This window comes from Microtus oregoni, unplaced genomic scaffold, assembly GCF_018167655.1.
Source record: "Microtus oregoni isolate MIOR12 unplaced genomic scaffold, Mior012 000022F_ref0000154, whole genome shotgun sequence".
Taxonomy (NCBI): domain Eukaryota; kingdom Metazoa; phylum Chordata; class Mammalia; order Rodentia; family Cricetidae; genus Microtus; species Microtus oregoni.
This window is the reverse complement of record NW_024543081.1, coordinates 16,871,789-16,892,882: the sequence shown is the minus strand read 5'-3', so window position 1 is coordinate 16,892,882 and position 21,094 is coordinate 16,871,789. Positions and strand designations below refer to the sequence as shown.

Here is a 21,094-nt window from a genome sequence, read left to right as displayed (position 1 = left end):
GAGTACCTGCTATCCTGCTGATTTTTCTGCCTCCCAGGACCGAAGTGAGCATGAAGTAGAAAGAATGAAGAGTTCTCTGATCCTGTGCTATGGGCACGTGGCTGCACAGGCCCCTCGTGAGCTGGTGCTGGCCAAAGTAGAGTCTGATATCCTCCGTAGCATGTTTCAGTGCTTCAATACCAAGGTGGGCATTGCAGTGTCTGTGTGGGCCAGTCACACAACTCCAGAGTCTTAATTTATTTTACTTTTTGTTGTTTAGGTTCTGGGAATAAAGGTAGAGACCAAGGTATAGTGTATAGCAATTGTATGTGAACTGTGCTTTTTCTCTCTCTCCTCTGGGCTGGGCTTTGGGGCAGAGCCAAATTCAGAACTTGCTGGACTTCCTGGGCTTCCTGGCCATGGTGGTCCTGGAGGAGTGTCCTGTCCACTTCCCTTGAAGCAGCACTTCATGGAGTTGTAACATCTAAGCTCCTGCTAAGGGCAGAGCAAGGCTTCTTCTGCCTCTAGGCAGTAGGTCCTGGGCCACATCCTTGGAATCAGCTGGTAGGCCACCTATAGCTGTGTCCCCCATGGCCCAGCGATAGCTCTGGGCTCCTTTGGCTCTGCTCCCAATGCTTTTGGACTTGCCTTTCTCTATACCCCAGAGAGCACCTAGGGGAGGGCTAGTTAAGCCCAGAGGTTCTCTTGGTCTCATTAACATGTTCCCCCTGTGATATCCCCATACTAACCTGACAGGCCTTTGTGAGCGACAGTTGTGAGGAGCCTTCTGGGGTGGGCTGGGATTGGTGAGGTTCTTTCAGATTTTTTTTCCTGGCCCATAGGAGTAGGATGGCCTCCCTCATGCCTCCTGTGAAGCTCTCATACCTAGCAATTCCCCTGTTGGCCAAGGCCCTAGAATTTCTCCCAGGTCCCTCCTTGGTCTGGAGGCTGCTATAGGACTTTATGAGCACAGTAGACAGTTGCAGGCTGTTCTAGAAAGGGCATGTGCTCCAGCTTCTGTGGTTAGGCCCAGCCCTGAGGCTGCTCTAAACACAGCAGCTGTGGGGGGCAGGTGTGCAAACTTTCTGCAGCCAGCTGTTCCCCTAGGACCCAGCCCTGAAGCTGTGCCTCGTCCAGAGCCTGTGCATGGTCTGCCAGGCCATGTGTAGCAGCGCACAAGCCAGTTCCTTCCAGTTCTCGAGGAAGGGAGAGCTGGTGACACAGATGATGGTGAGTTCTGGGCAGAGGAGGTGGGGCTTGGGGAGGCCAGAGGGATGAGTGCAGAGATGCAGCCTAGGGGCTCAGTGGGTATAGTCAGAAGCCCGCATCTCAGAGGCCTCAACTACCCACTTAGCGTGAGACAGGGTGATCAGAGAGGAGGCTAATGCCTCCTCTGAGGGCCAGTTCTATGCCGCCACCCCAAGGAGTTCATCAGGGCAGAACCCCCAGACTGCCTGAGAACACCCATTCGAAAGAAAGCCATGCTCGCCTGCACATACCTGGTGTATCCTTCCCAGCCTCTCTGTGGACAGTGGGCCTGTGGATCTGTGTGCATGTGTATGGCCTGCATTGTATGTGTGAAGTATTGTGAACATAGTAGCAGCTGTGCCATCTGTGCAGGCCCAGTGGGTTCTGGGCAGGAGCAGGCTGGAGACGACATCATTTGTTCATTGATTGGGGCCCTTAACCTGCTGCTCAGCAACTTGGAGCCTGTATTGGAGGAGCAGGCACAGACAGATGTGATCCACAGCTGCTTACACAGTATCATGGCCCTGCCACCTGAGCCTGAGGGGGAAGATGGCACCTGCCGGGAGGTATTGCTGTTTCCATGGGGGCAGGGAGTGAGAAGGCCACTGAAAGAAGTGGAACCATGCATGGGGCTGGTGGCCTGGCTCTCCTTCCAGCCTTTGTATCTGGACACGGTGTGCGCCCTTGAAGATTTGCTGACAAGCCTACTGCAGCGGAACATGACCCCCCAGGGCCTGCAGATCATGGTTGAGGTGTGCTGTGGGCACCAGTTGTTGCGGTGATGGAGCGTGGGTACCCCACCTAGTTTCTGGTCCTTTTCCTGCCCTCCCCCCACCACTGTGGTTAGGTACTGCAGAGATAGTTTAATAGTCTCTCTGGGGGAGGGGTCCTTCTGCCTGGGCAACTCTGACCAGATAGTGCCTCTGCAGCATTTTCCTTGACTACTACAAGTGCTGGGATGGAACACATGAGTCCTGGCTGCCGTCTGCTAACCACTTGAGGAAAGCAAGATGACAAATGCACACCCTGCCGTGGTGTTCTTCCCATTCCTTCCATTGTTGCAGTGGGCTGGGGCCGTACCAATCCCTAATCTAGGCACCTAGTGCCTCATAGGCCTGGATCACTCTCTGCCACCTCGAGTGGGCAGGGCTGAGCTGCAGCAGACCCTGATGTGGGAGCCACCCTGGGTCCCACTTGGGTCCCTGCAGCCCCTGAAGCATGGCCTAGCAGGGATGCTGAGCTTGTCATTGGGATGTGGGCTTCTGCACTCCTGGGTTCCTCCCCCAGAGGGCACCTGTGTCAAGTCCATTCTTGTACAGCACCTGAGCCCATGGATCAAGTCCCCGAGGGGTCATGAGCGGGCACGGGCACTTGGCTTGGGCGCCTGCCTGCTGCAGTTCTTCCTGGAGCACTTGCATGTCAGTGTGAGTACTGGACCTCCCCCTTCCTTCAGCCCCTCTGCTTGAGGACAACTGTGCTCCTCATGGCCCAGAGAGCATCCTGTAGGCTCTCTGATCTCCTGCTGCTTTCCTCTCTTGTCCCACAATCTTCTCTAACAAGGACAGTGGATAGGACTGCCCTAGACTCAGCTCAGGGTGAGCCAGCCACCCCTAGGAGAGTTGTATTTAGATCTTCACTGTTGAGCCACTTAGCTTTGATTGGCACTGTCTGTGTTAATCAGAATTCTTATCAGGAACAGATAGATTTTTACAGACATCTTTTTGTCACCAATTAGAATCATCTTGGGCTATTTCTTATGATAGTTTTATTTTTGTTTTGGTGTGTGTGTTTATGTGGTATGCATGTGCTTTTCCCATAACCATGGGAGTTTTTCTTGGCTTATGTTGACATGAATCCTACCATTCTGGCAGCAGCAACCACCTGTCCCTAGGTCTTGCATCCTGCCTTGGTCTTCCCCTGCTGACCTGAAAGTCCGCTTTCTCGTCTGATGGTTTGTGGGATGCAGAATGCCTGTATTGGGCACAGCTGAGAGGGGACCAGGGGAGGCATGGTGTGTGTCTTGTGGGGCAGGGGTAGGGGGAAGTTGTTTGCAGCCTCTGTCAGGCAGGAGGCAAGGGTACTCAAAGAAGGGAGAGAAACCTCAGTATATAAGGGGAGCAGAACTTGTGTGATGGACTGGGATCTATTCAGGATAAAGGGGTACCCTGTCTCCTTTCCCTACTCACAGATTTACCATTTGGGGAGAGTCATTCCAAGGGTGGAATGACTGAATCAGAGTGTGTGTGCCTTCTCTACAGCTCAAGTAGAAGCTCCCCACTCTCTATGCTTAGGGAGCCAGCCAGGTGGACTTGGATGCGAGGGGCAACGTTTACTGAGGTCATCAGCCATAAGGAGGGTTCTAGGCCACATAGCTTCTCTCTGGGTCCTACTGACGTAGACTGTACTTGACTATCCCCCAGAATTCCTTCAGCTTAGTCCCCTTCACCTTCAATCTTCCCCTAGACCTTGGTACCCTTCCACAACCTGGGTCTCCTCGTCGGTCTCTTTGCTCCACGGTGTGCTGACACATGGGCTACCACCCGCCAGGAGGCTGTAGGCTGTGTCCATTCCCTGCTATACTTGCAGCTGGGCTATGAGGGTGAGCTCTGCTGGGGATGTGGGGACTGCGGAGGCAGCAGTCGGGACCTCAGTCCAGGGAAGCCTCAGTCAACTCCTGCCTTTAGGCTTTTCCCAAGACCATCGTGATGAAGTGGCTGAGCGGCTCCTCACCCTGAAAGATGGCCTTGTGCACCCTGACCCCACCATCCTTTTCCACACTTGCCACAGCATAGCGCAGGTACTTAAAGGTTCCCACAACAAGAAGGGGGGCTGCAGTGTGGGGCTGAGGGACTTCTCAGGAAGTACTTGTTACCTCTAGCTCAGCAGGCCCTGAGGGGCAGCTGTAAGCAGGTTCCATCCAAGGATTGGTATCTGGGACCCCATTTGGTCAATACTGCCCCATGTCTCATACCTACCTGCTTTAGAACATCACAGTCTTGACAGGATCAAGATGTTTTGTGTGGTAATGTCAAGATGTCCTGGTGGAATGCCTGAGAAGGATCCAGCTGGCTCGGTAGCTGCCTGTTCTCCAGCTTTCTTACTGAAGATGTGGGTTTCTAGAGTGGGAGGACATGGTGCTGGTGTGTATGTGAATGCTCTACCCAAAGCTGAAGACTGCTCAGCCACATGCATGGTCCAGCATGGGCCCTGTCTTTGTTCCAGCTGGCTGAAGCACTTTGTCCTATACCACCTGGAAGTCCAGCAGTGGGCCAAGATGTCTCTTTCATGCCCTATATACTGTGCTCTTTGGGTACCATACCCAACCTGAACCATCTGGCCAGATGTCTAGTCTGAGGCTCAATGGAACTCCAAGGATGGACAAAATAGCTCCTCCCTTAGCAAATCCTCCTTGGTACCCTGTCTATGAACATTTCTGCTCTTCTTTATATGGCCCAGGATCTCTGACAGAGTCTGACAGGAGGGGCTCCTGGACCTTTTCTGGGAACACTCAGTGCTACAGAGCAAATATCCAGTGTTGGGTGGGTCCGAGGAGCTGGGCTCTGTAGTTGGGGTTGGCACTGTGATGCTCTTCTTCTGGTGTGTTTCCTATGGTGGAGAGAAAAAGAAAAGGAGGCTGAGCTGGAGGGTCACTTCAGGGAGGTGGGGAAGCTGCAGGCCTGGCCTGATCCTGTATTCTAGGAGTTCCAGAACAGCTCCACACAGGTCACTCTCCTGTGCTCGGTGCAACCCCAGCCCAGCAGCTGCCCAAGGACCACCTTCCTGGAATAGTTCCAAACTCAGAAGAGTGAAGAAGGGAGAGCTAAACTCGTGAGTTTTCCCTCAGGAAGTTTGGGCTGATCCTACTTTGTCCTGGCATCTCCCAGGTTATTGCCAAGCGCCTCCCGTCAGATCAGCTCATCAGCCTCTTGCTCACCATGTTTGAGAGCCTGGGAGACCCAGACAAGAACTGCTCCCGTGCATCCACAGTCATGATCAACTGCCTGTTGAAGGAGCGAGGCACCGTGCTGCTGGAAAAGGTGGGAGTGGAGCATGGTTAGGGGACTAGAGTGAGGCTGGGGGCAAGGCCAGGACTGGGTCTCCTAGACCTGCCTGCCTAGATGTTCCTTTTGACTCTTACATCTCTGACTGAGTCTATTTTGGGTCTGATTCAGACAAATCTTTTTCTTATCTGAAGACCAATTAGAACTTGATTAAAGCAACTCTATTAAGAATTTAAGCCAGGTGTGGTGTTACGCAAACCCACGGGAGTCTGTTAAAGGGTCTCAAGAATTTATTTAGGTATAAGATAGGGATTAGCACTCACTGATACCGAACAGGTTACGCCTTAGCCGCTATCCAGCTGCTGTGTCCTGCTGTTCTGCCCAGGGACCAACCACACATTCCTTTGGCTCCAACCACCAGAGAGAGAGAGAGAGAGAGTGCATGAGAGGAGGTAATGAACCCTCTCCCATCAGACAAGACCATGCTCTAGGGCTTGCTGCCCTAAAAGTCATTGACTAAACGGATAAGATCAAAATCCCACAACACTGTGGTGGCGCACGCCTTTAATCCCAGGACTCAGGAGACAGAAGCAGACAGATCTTTGAGTTCAAGGTCAGCCTGGTCTGCAAAGTGAGTTCCAGGACATCCAGGGCTAAACAGAGAAACCCTTTAGGGAAGGAAAGTGCAAGTCTAGCATTTTCGGACCCTCTGTCCTTAGAGTCCTAGCCATTTGGGAAGCTTAGCGGGGGATGAGAGAGTCAAAGCATGGTATTGCACGCTGTAATCCTAGCACTTGGAGGTGGGGACAAGGAAGATCAGGGGTTCAAGGCCAGCCTCAGCTGTATAATAGTCTGAGACTAGCCTGAGCCACATGATGCTCGCTCTCTCTCTCTCTCTCTCTCTCTCTCTCTCTCACACACACACACACACACACACACACACACACACACCACAAACACTAACAAGGAGCTGATACTTGCTGAGCTCCTGATTTTATTACCAAGAAGGACACAGGTACATTGGGTCACCCAGGTCCTAGGGAGAGTGCCAGGCATGGGACTTGAGGAACTCATACAGAAACTCCAAGTTCATGCACAGGACCGCTATTCTGCTTCTGCTTTGTATTTGCTTGTTCACTGTGCCTAGAAGGCTGCGGCCCGCACCTGTCTTCTGGCAACCCAATACTCATTTCCTAATGTGTACTGGGAACCCCTGTGACTGGATGTTTGGCGTGCAATGAGAGTGAAGTGGGGCTCGGTACTCAGTCCCTCGGGGTCTGTTAGGCTGCAGCAGGCTGGACGCTGTAGAGTACCAAGTCCTGGAAGGTGGGGACTCAGCTCATTTGCTGGAGGGGTTTTGAGATTCTGTATCTAATTTAAGTATCCCAGAAGGGGAGCTGGACTGTCAGGTCACAAAGGTCATCCCCAGGCAGAGTCACTTGCCAGCTTCTAAGTCTTCCCTGACCCCAGCTGACATCCCTGGCTACCTCCCTCACCCCACACAAGCGTCTTGCAAATAGTGTGAAAGTGAGACCACTGATGCCCCTTGGACTAAGCTCCTTATTATGGCTATCACACTGGTTCATGTGCCGTCTCAGAGACTTAGCCATCATCTGCCTGTCTTTAGAGATCTAGCTGTCTGAGGTCACATCCCAGTTGGAACCTACTTTGAGAATGGTGGTGGTGGTTGCAGGGCTCCATTTTCTGTCTTGTTGTGATAGGCTTGTGATAGTCCATATTAGGATTTACTTTGTATTTTCTGGTGACTGGGAGCTGATCTGATGACTTCTTTTGTGAGCACACTGGTCTTTTGCTCACTTCCATGTTGGGTTGTCTGTGCTCTTCTCCCTGATCTTCATGTTGGGATACCCTGAGGCAGGAACCAACCAGGGAAAAAGAAATGAGTGTCTAATAGAAGGAATAGTATCCATATGCCACTGAATAGCTGACAAAAGAAGCTGGCCTTGTGGAGATACTGTCTGATGGGATCATGGGGGGAGGGGAGCAGAACAAAGGGAGGAGGAGCCTAGTGTGTCGCCTGGGTCCACCTGGTGAGGCCGGGGTTTGTTTTTTTTTTGGTTTTTTGAGACAGGGTTTCTCTGTGGTTTTGGAGACTGTCCTGGAACTAGCTCTTGTAGACCAGGCTGGTCTCGAACTCACAGAGATCCGCCTGCCTCTGCCTCCCGAGTGCTGGGATTAAAGGCATGCGCCACCACCGCCCGGTGAGGTCTGGGTTTTCCAAAGCCACAAAGCTCCCTGGGTCAGACATCAAGGGATGTCCTGGTAGTTGTACAGATGAAGAGTAAGAATTGGGCTGGGGGCTGGAGAGATGGCTCAGTGGTTAAGAACGTTGCCTGCTCTTCCCAAAGGTCCTGAGTTCAATTCCAGGCAACCACATGGTGGCTCACAACCATCTGAAATGAGGTCTGGTGCCCTCTTCTGGCCTTCAGGCATTTATACATAATAAATAAATAAATAAAATAATTGGGCTGGAGGTGGTGGTCACCAGGTATATATATGTGGCTAATCCACATTTGCCTACCTGACATCCAGTGGTAGACACTACCTCCTGGCTGATGTGAATAAGAAGTCAGTGAACACAGATATACAAATATCTATTTTTTTCTATACAAATATCTTAAGTCCATGCTTTTTATCTCTTTGGGTGTATAACCAAACTGAAAAATATTTTAAGGATTTAAAAAATATATACTAGGGCTGTAGAGATGGCTCAGCTGTTAAGAACACTGGCTGCTCTTCCAGAGAACCTGAGTTTAGATTCCCAGAACCCACATGGTGGTCACAACTATCCATAACTTCAGTTCCAGAGGATCCAATGCCCTCTTCCAATTTTCTCAGTTGCCAGGCACGCATGTGGTGCAGATATACATATATGCAAATCACTCATATACATAAAACAAAACTTGTTTTTTAAGTTAAATTTTTAGTTTAGATTTTATGTGTATGGGTATTTTGTCTGCATGTATGAATGTGTACCATATGTATACAGTGCCTGCAGAAGCCAGAAAAGAGCACTGGATCTCTGGAACTGGAGTTAGAGACAGTTACTAGTCACTAGACATCATATGGTGCTGGCAGCTGAACAACTCTCTCACTAACCCTGATTGATTGATTGATTGATTGAGTGATTGAGTGAGTGAGTGAGTGTGTGTGTGTATGCATGCATGCCACATGTATATATGCCACATGTAAAGGCCAGATGAGAAGGCTGGATTCTCTGGAGCAGTAGTTATAATTGTGAGTTGCCCAAAGTGGGTGCTGGGAACCAAACTCAGGGTCCTTTGGAAGAGCAAGAAGCTCTGATGGTATGAGATGCATCTGTGTGTGTGTGTGTGTGTGTGTGTGTGTGTGTGTGTGTGTGTACACGTACCTGGGAGCAGGGGAACTTGTGAGTACCCATGCAGTAGCATACACATAGAGTTCAGAAGACACCATAGGGGGCTTGTTCTCTCCTTCCTCCATGTGAAATTGGGAGCATCCAATTCCAGTCCTCAGACTTGACAGCAAGCACCTTTTCTTGTCGAGCTGCTTGGTGTGGGTATTGGGAACTAAACTGTCGGGACCTTTGTGAGAGCAGTATATACTCTTAACCACTGAACCATCTTTCCAGTTCCATCATTGTGGATTTGATTTGCATTTCTCTGATGGTTAATGAAGCCAGGCATCTTTGCATGTATCTATTGACTCTTTGTGTATTGCCTTTGGAAAATATTTATGTAAGCCAGTTGTTGTTACTGAGGCTTTACTATTAGTGTGTGTGACAACTGAGTCATCTTTATGGGGTTCTGGCGAATAAATTCAGGTCATCAGGCTAGTGCCTTTAACTGCTGAGCCATCTTGCTGGCCCTCAGAGATTAATGGGCCTGTTACCTTATAGTTATTTATACATTTTGTATATTAATCCCTTATCAAGTATATGAGTTTCAAATACGTCCTTCATCCTATAGTAACTTTAAACTATGTCAACTTGTCCTTTGGTGTGTAAAAGTTTTGAGGTTGGACAGTCCCTCTCGTCTCTCTTATTGCCATGCTTTTGGTAATTATTGCCAAACCATTGTTAAGGAGGCTTTGCCCTGTTTTCCTCCCAGAGCTGTATGGTTGTGGGTCTCTCCTGGCTTCCTAGAGCCAGGTAGGTGTACTTGCATGGTCCTAAGTTACAGAGCCCAACCAGGAGTTTAGACTTGGGCCTGATCTGACATCTCAGTTATCTTGTAACTTGGCATTTCTGCATTGTTGGTCCACCAGGGTTGTGGGAGTCCTCTCTACCCGGAGAGACTCACAAAGACAGCCTCTTACGGACAGGCTGGTGCTATTGGACTTCTGGTCTATCACCAAGTCCATTTGGCTCTGGCATGCAGCTGGCCTGAGATCCCACTGAAGAGATCATACTTGTGAATGCAGCACACTGTAAAGCTGTGTGGGAGGCAGGGTGGACGGATGTAGCAGATCTTTAGCACCAGAGTCAGGCAGTGGGAGCAGGGTCTTCTGTGGGCCAAAGGGGGGAACACAGGAAAGAGGAAGCCTTTGCTAATGCAAGTGGCTGTGGGACAGAGAAGAGTACCATGGGAAAACAGTCTGCTCAAAAAATCAGAGTGAGAGTACACGTGACCCAGCCCTCCACCCAGGAACACTCCTGGATGCACACAGAAATTTAGAAATGGTCACAACAGCGTTATTTAGACGCTACCAGTTTATGAATGAGAAAAGAAAATGTGGTCCGTCCATACAGTGGAATATTATCTTACCATATGGAGGAATGAAGTCCTAACACATCTGCAGTGTAGATGAACCCTGGGAAACATTGTACCTAGTGAAAACCAGAAAAGCAGCACTATGACCGCGTGATCCATTTATGTGAAATGTCCAGAACATGCAGATCCACAGAGAAGAGGGTGGATTCGAGGTGAGGGGCTGGGGATGAGGTGGGCTCATGAGAACAGGATTTCTTTTGAGGTAATGGAAATTTCTGAAATTGAATGTGTGATTGTTTGCACAACCATCACTATGCTAGAGCCACTGCATACTGAGACCATGCCTTCATAGCTGTTGTGAACAGATGATGGATGGGGCGGGAATACTCCCAGGTGCTCAGAGCAGAGGGGTGGGACCACAACCCAGAGGTAGACAAAGGTCTAGAGACCAGACAGAGCCTGCCTACTTGGCCAGGAAGTAGGGTTCTGTGCAGAACTTAGAAGTGAAGGTGGACTTCTAAGTCAGAATAATGAGGAACCCCCCTTGCCCCGCAAGGACACTATACCAAGTCACTGCTGCCATAGCTGGTAGAAAAAGTCCTTTGCAGAAGTCATTACCCTAGCAGCAGGCCAGGAACAAGGACCAGTGCTTAAAAATCTCCTAGAGACTCAGTGTCTTGTCACAGCTTCAGAGAGGGGCTGGGAGTGTGGCTCAGTCCTAACATGCTCCCAGCAAACATGACCTACCCACCAAGTAACACCAGCAGACTTCCCAGAAGCTGGAAACAGGAAGCTGGCTCCCAGGGGCCAGTATCCAGATGCCTCCGGCCTGTTGATGTCACAACTGGGTCAGGACACAGAGCAAGAAGATGAAGGCATAGATGAGCAGATAGACAGGAGGCTACCCAGTGAGCGAACCATTTGGGGACTCCACTTCCTGTCCTCAAGGTCATCCATTGACTCTGATGCCATGCTCACACCCGAGTCCTGTGGTTCCCCGAGGGAACTGCCCTATGCCCACATGGACATTCAGCCTCCTCTACCCTTCCTGGTTTCATCAAGGAGAAACGGCCTGGCCTTGGCAGTTCCCATTGGACCCAGAATCTTTCCAGTGTCTGTTGCTGCTAAGGAACCTTCTGATTCCATCTAGTGGTTCCCTTGCTGAGGACTAGAGTGACTAGCTCTGGTCACAGGGTCATGACTGTCACTTCTGTAATCTACATGCAGCTTTGGCTTGATGTGTTGTGCAGGTGGGAGTGTTTTCATGTCTAGAACCAGAGAGGAGATTCATAAGCTAAGCCCTACAAGACTGCCTAGAGGTAGGCCACATTTTGGAGAATAGCTGAGGCTGCCCATCTGTCCACTACATTTAGTTAGTTCTAAAGGGAGTTCCAAGCCAGAGCTTTTCCACTCACTCATTCGTGTTCCCCAGTATTTGTGTTACTTGCTTTGTACAGCAGCAAGACACCCACAAGCTCATGCAGGCAGGTGTTGCTGTAGGCCCTGCCCCTCCCTCTCCAAGTCACCTTCTAGCCCAGTCTTACTCATGGGTCCATTGCTCCTGTTTTGTCCTCCCTCTCTGCCTCCTAGCCTGATTTCTCATATGGGTCCTGCCTCTAGCAGACAGTGGCTGAGTTACAGGAGCACTCTAGAGACCCAAGGGACCCCTTTTACCTCACGCTCCTTAATCACCTGCTCTGGACATCCCAAAGTAGCTATAACTCCACCTCCCCTAACCCTTCCCTCCTTCCTGTAGTGCTGGGGAACCTAATCCAAAGTAGTCTCCTACATATTAGTAAATGTTCTACCATGGGCCATGGCCCACTTTTCTCTTCTCATGTGGGATCTAGGTTCTTGTTCTTAGCGATGGGAGAATTACGGTGGGCCTTTCTGCCATAGGCCTGCAGCTTTCAGTCAAGAGCTCTGGATTTCTAAGAACTTTTCTTCTCATAGTCTGGGCTAGTGGGGCCCTTTCCCATTGTGCCTCATGAGAACATATGCCCTGGGACGTTCATAGCTTCAAAGCCTGACTGCAACATCCCACTTGAGCCTGTCCTGTCTGCAGGTACCTGAGATTGTGAGTGTGTTGCGAGCCAAGCTGCGGGATACCCAGGAGGAACACGTCCTACCGGCTGCCCAGCACAGTGTGTACCTCCTAGCATCTCAGCACTGCGAGGCAGTGGTATCCAGTCTCCTGGGAAGCCCCCTGCCCTTTGACAGGTACTCAGTACCGTAAACTTGTTTGGTGGAAGCCTTGCTCCAGCTCTGGGTGGAGTCGGGGGTGGTGTCCTGCATGCCTGCATGGCATAGTGTGTGATCTGTCAGCATCTCTCCCCTCTTCTGGAACCTAAATTTTCTGCATAAGTCCCCATGGACCTAGGCTTGTGGAAAAGATTACATTGAAAAAGGCCCTACCTCTCAGGTACCCAAGGCATCTGTGCCTCTCCAGATGTCTTTGGATTATGGTTAAGACCCTTCTTGGGAGCCAGGCAGTGGTGGTGCATGCCTTTAATTCCAGCACTCGGGAGGCAGAGGTAGGCATATCTCTGAATTCAAGGCTAGCCTGGTCTGCGAAGCAAGTTCCATAACAGCCAGGGCTGTTAGAGAAATCTTGTCTTTAAAAAGTAGAAAAAAAGAAAGAAATGAAAAGATCCTTCTTGGGCATAGCTGCTAGGCCAGGATTCCTATAGCTCTTCATGGTGGCCACTATCCTTAGCCTCCTGGCTGGTTCTCTGTGAGTCAGTAATTCACTAGGGTACTCCTCACTGTGAGCAGAATCCCGCAGTGACCACTATGGACCTCTCTAGGAGCCTAGGAACTCTGCATTCACCCTATAGCAACATCTTCCACCTCCTCACCAGCCTTCCTCTTCTCGCCAGCCTTTCTTTTCCAGCCTCCTGCCACCTGTTCTAAGAGTATGGACTTGTTGGTCTATCTTTCTTTGTAGTCTTTGCTGGGGGCAGAGGTTATCCTCAAGGCCACTACTGGACCAGATGGTATGGTCCCTACCTGTGCTGGTGCTGCCCCTGAAGTTAGGGCACAGGAAGCATATATCATTATCAGTTCTTGTTCTTACCAATCTTGGAGGCTGTACATTGAGAGTGGCTGTGTGTGTGTGTGTGTGTGTGTGTGTGTGTGTGTGTGTGCGCGCGCGCGCGCGCGCACTTAGAGGCCAGAACAGAATAATAGGGTGTAGTGTCCTTTGGAGTTACAAGTGGTTGTGAGCCACCCCAAATGGGTGTTGGAATCTGAACTTGGGAAGAACACCAGAGCCATCTCTCTAGCCCCTTGTTTGTTACTCATGTGTGGAGTTCTCATTTAGGTGACTTTACTGCAGTCTTCTCACTTCCCATTGAGACAGGAGTGTGCACAGGTGGGCCTGCAAATCCTGGTGCCTCTGTGGTTGTAACCTCATCTCAGACACTGCTTGGTGGCAGAGGAGGTATCCGGTCTCCAGGTCCCATCTACTCTTCAGCTGAGGCCCCAGTCTGCCTTCCGTGTCATGCTGCTGTTCTTAGGGGAGTTTTGCCTGATCCTGAGCTTTACGAGTAGACAAAAAAAAAAAATCCTTCTGACTTTCTTGCTTAATATACTGCTCTTGAGATACAATGAAGTGGCTTGTTCTTACTGCTGTGTAGTATGGCTGTTTTTTTCTTTCTTTTTTTTATTTATTTCATTTATTTTTGGGGGGTTATTTTGTGTTTTTTTTTTTTCTAGACAGGGTTTCTCTTTGTAGCTCTGGCTGTCTCTGTAGACCAGGATGGCCTCAAACTCAGAAGTCCACCTGCTTCTGCCTCTTGAGTTGTGGTATTAAAGGCATGTGTCACCACCTGGCTATGTTTTATCTATACAATTTGTCCATTCCCAGGAGATGTTCATAAATATTTCTACCTGTGCTGTTAAGAAATAATGTTTTAGCAGTCTTTTATAGAATAGAACGTAGAGTCTGTCACATGCATATGCCAAATCTGTGTGCCAATACAGGACTTCATGTTTATAAATGGTTGGGGAAAGATCAAAAGACATGTAAAGATAAGATTCAGATTCGTGGCCCACCACCATGCTCATCCCCAACATTTGTGATGTGCTGCTAAATCTAAGGCATTGCAAAAATTGTGAGGTCCAGCCAGGCGGTGGTGGCACACGCCTTTAATCCCAGCCCTCGGGAGGCAGAGGCAGGCGGATCTCTGTGAGTTCGAGGCCAGCCTGGTCTACAAGAGCTAGTTCCAGGACAGGAACCAAAAGCTACGGAGAAACCCTGTCTCGAAAAATCAAAAAAAAAAAAATTGTGAGGTCCACAGAATCTGAACTGTTTGTGCTCTGGCCATTTTATAAACTTCTGGTCTTGCTTGGGTATTGGTGGGCTTGTCTCTGGTGTGCAGCCAACCATCGGGTGACTGAGCCTGGCTTCAAGGCATGTTCTGATATGTATCTTTCCCAGCACTGGACATGACTCTGCCATGTAGGGGGTGTTTTGCTTTCTCACAAACTCAATGGTCTTTGGTCTTAGAACTTGAAGGATGATTCCAGTGGTATCTGTGAAATAATTTCACATTTCTGGCTTCTCTTGGTTGCTGTGGAGGGACCTGCCTGTGCCTATCCCAATGTCTCTGTAAGATGCAGTTTTCCCTTAGATGGATTCTCTGCATCTTGCTGGTGTCTTAGTCTCCTGTGCCTCTAGCTTTGTTTTGAGTCAGGGTGACTTCACATTTGTTGTATAGCTGAGACTGCCTTGAATTCCTGACCCTCTTGCCTTCACCTTTCAGGGGCTGGGATGACAAGCATGTACCACTCTACTTGCTCTCATCAGTTATGGCAGGCAGAAGCTTAACCATTTTTTCCACAGGTATTTCTCTGGTCTCTATTTCTACCTCTCTCATTCTGTCTCCTGAACTCTTCACTTTTTCATTCTGGTCTCAGACTCAGAGATCCTGGGTACTGGGATTAAAGGCACATACCAACATGCCTTGCTCTACTGTTGTGGTTTTTTTCTCTCTTCCCAACGCACTGTTTCTATTTGCTATATGACATATTGTGCTGGCATCAGTATGTCCACCAAGTGGGATATGTGCCTTATTTCTACCTGTTTGGTTCTCTTAATCTCATTTCTTACATTTATTTTTGTGTGGATGTGCATGCCCACAGAAATAAGGGCACAGGACTAGTTCTGGAGACTGGTTCTTTCCTTTTATCATGTGAGTCCCAAGGATTGAACTCAGATCGTGAGGCTTGGTGGCAAGTTCCCTTACTCAGTAAACCATTTGCAAATGAGGTTCATATCTCAGAGTTGCTACTTGTAGAGTTTCTAATTTCTAATAGACATTTTGAAGTTTGTTCTACATCTCTGCAGATACATGGGTATGACTGTTTCTAGTGTCCTGGGCATTGCCTGAACATTCTCCTCATGCCTCTTCCTTGTGTCCTTGGTCCTCTGACCGCGTACTGTCCCTGGGGCCTGGGATGGCTACTCCCTCTAGAGAAGCCTAATCTTTGCTCCTTAGAGACCCTCCACTTCCTGCCTCAGGTCTTCTTACCGCCCTCTGCTGCCAGCTGTTTCCAGACCCGGGGGTCAGAGCTCTCCCAGCAAGATCTGATTCTAGCATGTCTGAGCCTTGTGGAATTGTGGGGACTGAGCACAAGGCAGTGGTGGGTAGGGTGCTGCAGCCAGCAGTCACTCAAGATGCTTTTCTTTCCTGTTCCAGTCACACCTGTGCCCTGTGGCGGGCACTGGCTGTAGAGCCCAGCCTCACCACTCAGGTCTTAGAGCTGCTTCTGGAGAAGATGAGCAGAGATGTCCCATTCAAGGAGAGCCGGGCCTTCCTTCTGGGCAGCACTGCTGACAGAGTAGCTACACTGCTTCCCCTTGCGGTGAGTAGGGACTTCAGGGGCTACCTTACATGCTACCCCTGCCCCCACATGAGGCTTGGGTACCCCAAAGGCACCTGGCAGCTGTGCTGGGGCTCATAAAGACCAGCAGGTGTTAGCTCCCAAGGGAGCCCACTTCACATTTTATCCTTTGGAAAAAAAAAATAAACCCAGCCCAGCCACACTTTAAGCAATAAAGCAGCTGTGAGAATTTCCTCTCCCTTCTAAGGAACCAAGAACAGATGGCCTGAAATTTGTCCCCTTGAAGGCCACACTGTCCCTCTACCCTGCCTCATGCCCCGAGGACTAAGCTACACAGGGTCCTATCTACTCTATGGCTTCTTGGGCTCCTCCTGCCTCTCCCTGGGGACCCAAAACCTGAAGTGTACATGGGATTATTCATGCTAAGGCTTGGACCCTGGAGTTAGGGGTATAGAAACCGCTTAGAGGGAGATGTGACCCTCTAGTGGCTCTGCCCCAGGCCACCTGTGCATTGTATGAGGTCCTGTCTGCCCCATCATCTGGAACTGTGGTACTGGAGCTCTATCCTCAGCTGTTTGTAGCACTTCTCCTACGAGTCAGCTGTACTGTGGGTGTCCAGCTGCCCAGAAACCTTCAGGGCAAGGAGCGGAGGAGCACCAGCCCAACCAAACCAGCCAGGAACCTTGATCCCTGCAGGTAATAGGGTCCTTGCCTGCCATCCCATGCTTACTTGTAAACACAGGTTATGTGTGCATGTGTGGTGTGATATGTACAGTACTGGAGGCAGTGAGGGCAGAATGCCAGCTGCCTGGCCCTGAAGAAGACACAAAAGAACTTGTCTGAAGAGTGGTGGGCTTGGAAGGAATGACTTGGCCTCCAAGAACCAAAATCTCTTTCTGCACAAGTTAGGGTAGTCAAATGTGACACTTAAATGTTTTTAATGAATTTCCAGGTCTATATATTTCCTGTACCTCCAGGGTGTGGTAGCAAGGTATGCCATATGGCTATCCTGGCTGGGGCTATGGAGCACTCAAGTGAAGTCAGACTGGTGCTAAGCCTTTGTATTGTCCCAGCAGTAACCTTGTACACATGTTCACAATCCCAGGCAGGAGTTGCATACATACTCTGGGCATCTTGCTATCCAGGGCTGCTTTTACTGTCTTTACTGAGTCCTAGCTGGTTAGGGCAATTGAGGCAGGGTACTTGCTTATATTGGCAAGTCCTGGAAGGCCATGGTATCTGATTCCTACATGCTGGTGCTGGTCTTGTTCCATGCAGCCCCTTGGGCCAGTTGTTCCAATGTTATGCTTCTAGACTCTGAATAATGCCATATAGTCCTGTGTCTATCATGCCTTCCACTGAATGCTACCAGCTGAGGTTCTACATAGCATGCAGGCAAGGAAGGTCTGCCCTCTGTCTAGATATATGGCTGGACACCACCTTTCCTCTCATCCTACTATATACCACTTGGCAGTCATAGCCTTCCCTACCCAACCCGTGTAGGAAGTAACCACTGCAGTTACAGGCTCACTGTAGCCACAGCCATCACCTTTTCAGTAGGTAAAACTTAACTCCTAGTGGGTCTTGTGTTATCCCTACTTCCCCAGACCACTTAGGTGATGCCTCATAGACTCAGGTACATACAGAACATTATGGGGTCTAATGTGAATGCAAGTGTCAGGGGAAGTCAGGGCTATGGGACTGGAGAGCCATACATTTCTGCAAGGGGTATACCCACCTTGGTACAGAATCTTCTTCCCCATGGCAGAAGGGTAAATCTTAGCAGGGGCTAAATTCTAATTATAGCTGAGCTTAGGAAACAGCAGCACTAGGCCTCTTGCAAGAGACTGGAGTAGGTTCTTGCCACAGGAACTTAGAGAGCCAGTGGGAAGAGTCAGGGGATAGCCCTGCCCACAATGCCCACCCCCACTTTCAGTTGGTTACTCGGATAATAGCTGAGCTGATATTTCTTAAGGATCTATTCAGTTTCAGTGAATTGGATATAGTCCTGTATGCCACCTTTCCAGAGGCCTCTGGGTCCTCAAGGTAGACACAGACTCTATCCAGGTCCTGGCTGGGGATGAACAGGTATCTGAGAGCTTAAAGGCTAAATCTGTGGCCTTTGTGTATAGCTTAATGATTCTATATATTATCCTAGAGACTGGTAATGGCCAATCTGGCTAGCTCACCTCCAGGCCAAATGATTAGTCTTTCCCTTGAATCCATTTCAATCCTGATACCCACTGGCCTCTGAGCTTGCTCCTTTGAAGGATGATATGGGCAAGATAGGCCTGGGCAGCCACGGAAAGCTTTTCCTGAGTGTGCATGCAAGGGAGCTACACACGCAGTGACTGGCCAGCATTTGCTGGTCCTGGTAGAAAGGAACAAGGCAGACAAGCCGTCAAACACCATCTATTCTACACACAAACAGCTCTGCAGTGGATGCCCTTCAGGCCTTGCTGCTCCGAGGTGGCAGTCAAGATGTGTTGCGGTGTATGGAGCAGGAGGGAGGCTGGGAATTGCTTAGGACCTCAGCAAGGCATGAGGATGGAGTTGCCCAGCTGGCCAGGTAAGCAAGCCACACCCTCTCCAGGGGACATGAGGGTGTGGGCCACACACACACCTGTCAAGAGGCACAGAGAAGGGGTATCCTGTGGACTTGATGAGGGTAGAGGGGTGAGGGAATGCCTAAGGTTCTAGCCATGTGAGTGGGAGGTAAAGTGCCCCTTGGGTTAACACAGAAGCTGGTCTTGGGCAGTGGTTTGCCTTGAGAGTGGTTGGCCAGCTCCTGCCTTTTGGGACCTCCTTCCCTAGTTCCATGGCAAAGTATGCAGGCCCCCGTCTTCCTCTGGTGATGAAGGCGCTCGTGTGCACGCAGAGCAGCGTGTATGAGATCCAGAGGGTCACGACTACTGCTTTCCTGGCTGAGGTAGGACCCTCTGTTTCGAAATGAGAAGATGCTTTCTTAGAATCAGTGAGATGGAACATGGGCAGCTATATCCTACAGACAAGCTTGACCAACCCCAGTCTTTGCCAGAGCTTGCTTAGCCCCACCTACTAAAACCCTGCCAGGAATCAGCCAGGGTTAGGCCCTAGGTAAGGTCAGAGCCCCTCAGCTTCCCCATTTCAGGAAACCTGTAGGCTACAATGTTTGGACCTAGGCTGGTGGGGGTCAGCTGGCACAATGGTCAGAGTGGCTCTGCTTCTAGCTACTCAGCAGTAATGTGGTCAATGACCTAATGCTCCTGGAGCCACTGCTGGACAACCTGACAGCCCGGCTGAAGGATTCAAGTGCCAGTGTACGGCGTCTGGTGCTTCGAGGTCTGGCCAACATCGCCTCTGGTTCCCCTGACAAGGTGGGCCAGCCCCCAGGAGATATGGCTGAGTATAAGGGGCAGCATGGGGCATTCAGCTGCTTGGGTTTGCCTGTAGGGTGGGACAGGATGAATACAGTGGTCTCCTAGGTGCGAGCTCATGGCCCCCAGCTCATGACGGCTATGGTCAGTGGGCTAGATGATGGTGACGAACCGCACAGTCTGGTGGCCTTGGAAGCTATGGTGGGCCTTGCACGGCTGCTAGATCTAGTGGAGCCATGGGACCTACGCTTGGTGCTGCTGCACACAACCATCCGCATCCGGCCCTTCTTTGACAGTGTAAGCTGTAGGACACCTGCAGTCCTATCTCCACCCTCAGCCAGGTCCTATAGCAGATGCCAGACACATCCTGAGGGAATGCTGAGTTTTAAGATGTATGTTTACATCAGGTACTGCTTTGCTGGGCCTGGTTCCCCAGCCCCAGTGAACAGATCCTCTGTGTCAGCCTCCAACCTCCTACACTCACTATTGCATACCCACCCCCACAAGCCACTTTCAAATCCTTAGTACCAAAGTAGGGGCTCAGATTGCATGCAGGTCTCCCTAGAAAAGGAGGGGGCTTGTGGTGACATGGCTGCATCCCCTGCTAGGAAAAAGTGGAGTTCAGGACTGCATCCATCCGTCTTTTTGGGCACCTCAACAAGGCTTGCCATGGCAACTGTGAAGATGTCTTCCTGGAGCAGGTCGTGGGTGGGTTAGTGCCACTCCTACTGCATCTGAGGGACCCTCAGGCTTCAGTGGCCAGTGTGAGTGATCGTCGGGTTCAGGGGAAAGGGTGCTGGGCTTGGCATGATTTTCCTCAGGCCTGGGAGAACTTGGGCATAGCACTTCATTATATCGCAGGCCTGCAAGTTTGCCCTGTGCATGTGTGTCCCTCACCTGGAGTGTGCTGAGCTGGCAGCTGCCTTCCACAAGTACCTTCAGGAGGGCCGCAGTGTGCACTTTGGGGAATTCCTCAACTCCACATGCAAGCACCTGGTGAGAAGAGTGCTGTGGGAGACCCTGCCTGGGGTGGGCTGAGGACCCTGACCCTTGACTCTAGTGTTCTACAGATGCATCACTTCCCTGACTTGCTGGGCCGCCTAGTGAGCACCAACCTATTCTACTTCAAGAGCAGCTGGGATGATGTCAGAGCCTCTGCTCCCATGTTCACAGGTAAGCAGACCTTATTATTATTATCACCCCATCTCACCTCATGTTTGTACACTACACAGCTTTATCCCACCTGCTTCAGGGTTCCTGGTGTTGCATGCAGAGCCTGAACAGAAGCCACAGGTGGACCTGGAACAGCTTATTGCAGGTGAGCATGCCCCCAAATCCAGAACACATGGCCCTCTACTGCATCCCAACCTTCCCATCTCTGTTTGGGGCTTTGCTGACCCTGTAGGCACCCGCAGGGACTAAGTGATTTTCCTGGATTTCAGGATTTTTTTTTCCCCTGTCACTGGTGACCTCATCGTCTCTAGTAATTCACGGAAACTTCTTAACTGTTCCAAAAGAGCTTAAAAAACACTAAAAAAGGAAAAACTATCTTTCCGTTGGCTCCCGAGCCCTCCCAGCAGAGGCCCGTCTGTTAGGAAGGCAGTGGGCGGCCCCACGCACAGGCCCAGGCATGTGCACAACTGGCCTGTTCCTCTGCCCACAGCCCTGCAGCTCCTCCTGAAGGACCCAGTGCCTGGGGTGCGGGAGAAAGCTGCTGAGACACTGGGCCGCCTGGTGAAGTTTGCCTGAAGCTGATTCAACTCCTGCAAGCAAAAAAAACAAAACAAAAAAAAGGCCAGCTTATCCTGCCTAGAGGACTCTGCTGCCATCACACACGGGGCCAAGACTGCGGTGCGCTATTTATTGCCCAATAAAGCCACTTACACCTCAATAGGTGACAAGCGTATCAATACCACCTTTCCCTCTGCTTAAGCTAGAAGGGAATCCTGAG

At 50.3% G+C, this 21,094-nt stretch overlaps 1 protein-coding gene across 3 annotated transcripts in view; it reads left to right on the top strand.

The window, feature by feature from the left end:
• Window positions 1-21,029, top strand: part of Mroh1 (maestro heat like repeat family member 1) — a 78,507-nt gene extending 57,478 nt beyond the window's left edge. The window contains exons 23-44 of one of the 3 annotated variants that reach the window (XM_041672669.1): window positions 38-184; window positions 260-286; window positions 1,087-1,209; window positions 1,404-1,483; window positions 1,679-1,793; window positions 1,884-1,979; window positions 2,547-2,651; window positions 3,691-3,826; window positions 3,912-4,024; window positions 5,112-5,264; window positions 12,006-12,160; window positions 15,643-15,808; window positions 16,287-16,483; window positions 18,219-18,356; window positions 18,602-18,716; window positions 18,997-19,143; window positions 19,252-19,440; window positions 19,752-19,907; window positions 20,005-20,139; window positions 20,214-20,316; window positions 20,396-20,461; window positions 20,807-21,029. In XM_041672669.1, coding sequence (XP_041528603.1) covers window positions 38-184; window positions 260-286; window positions 1,087-1,209; window positions 1,404-1,483; window positions 1,679-1,793; window positions 1,884-1,979; window positions 2,547-2,651; window positions 3,691-3,826; window positions 3,912-4,024; window positions 5,112-5,264; window positions 12,006-12,160; window positions 15,643-15,808; window positions 16,287-16,483; window positions 18,219-18,356; window positions 18,602-18,716; window positions 18,997-19,143; window positions 19,252-19,440; window positions 19,752-19,907; window positions 20,005-20,139; window positions 20,214-20,316; window positions 20,396-20,461; window positions 20,807-20,892 — 2,748 coding nt within the window. In that variant the 3' untranslated portion in view covers window positions 20,893-21,029. The remainder of the gene's footprint in view (window positions 1-37; window positions 185-259; window positions 287-1,086; window positions 1,210-1,403; window positions 1,484-1,678; window positions 1,794-1,883; window positions 1,980-2,546; window positions 2,652-3,690; window positions 3,827-3,911; window positions 4,025-5,111; window positions 5,265-12,005; window positions 12,161-15,642; window positions 15,809-16,286; window positions 16,484-18,218; window positions 18,357-18,601; window positions 18,717-18,996; window positions 19,144-19,251; window positions 19,441-19,751; window positions 19,908-20,004; window positions 20,140-20,213; window positions 20,317-20,395; window positions 20,462-20,806) is intronic. The other 2 variants (XM_041672670.1, XM_041672671.1) reach the window with 2 other exon arrangements.
• Window positions 21,030-21,094: the final 65 nt, after the last annotated feature.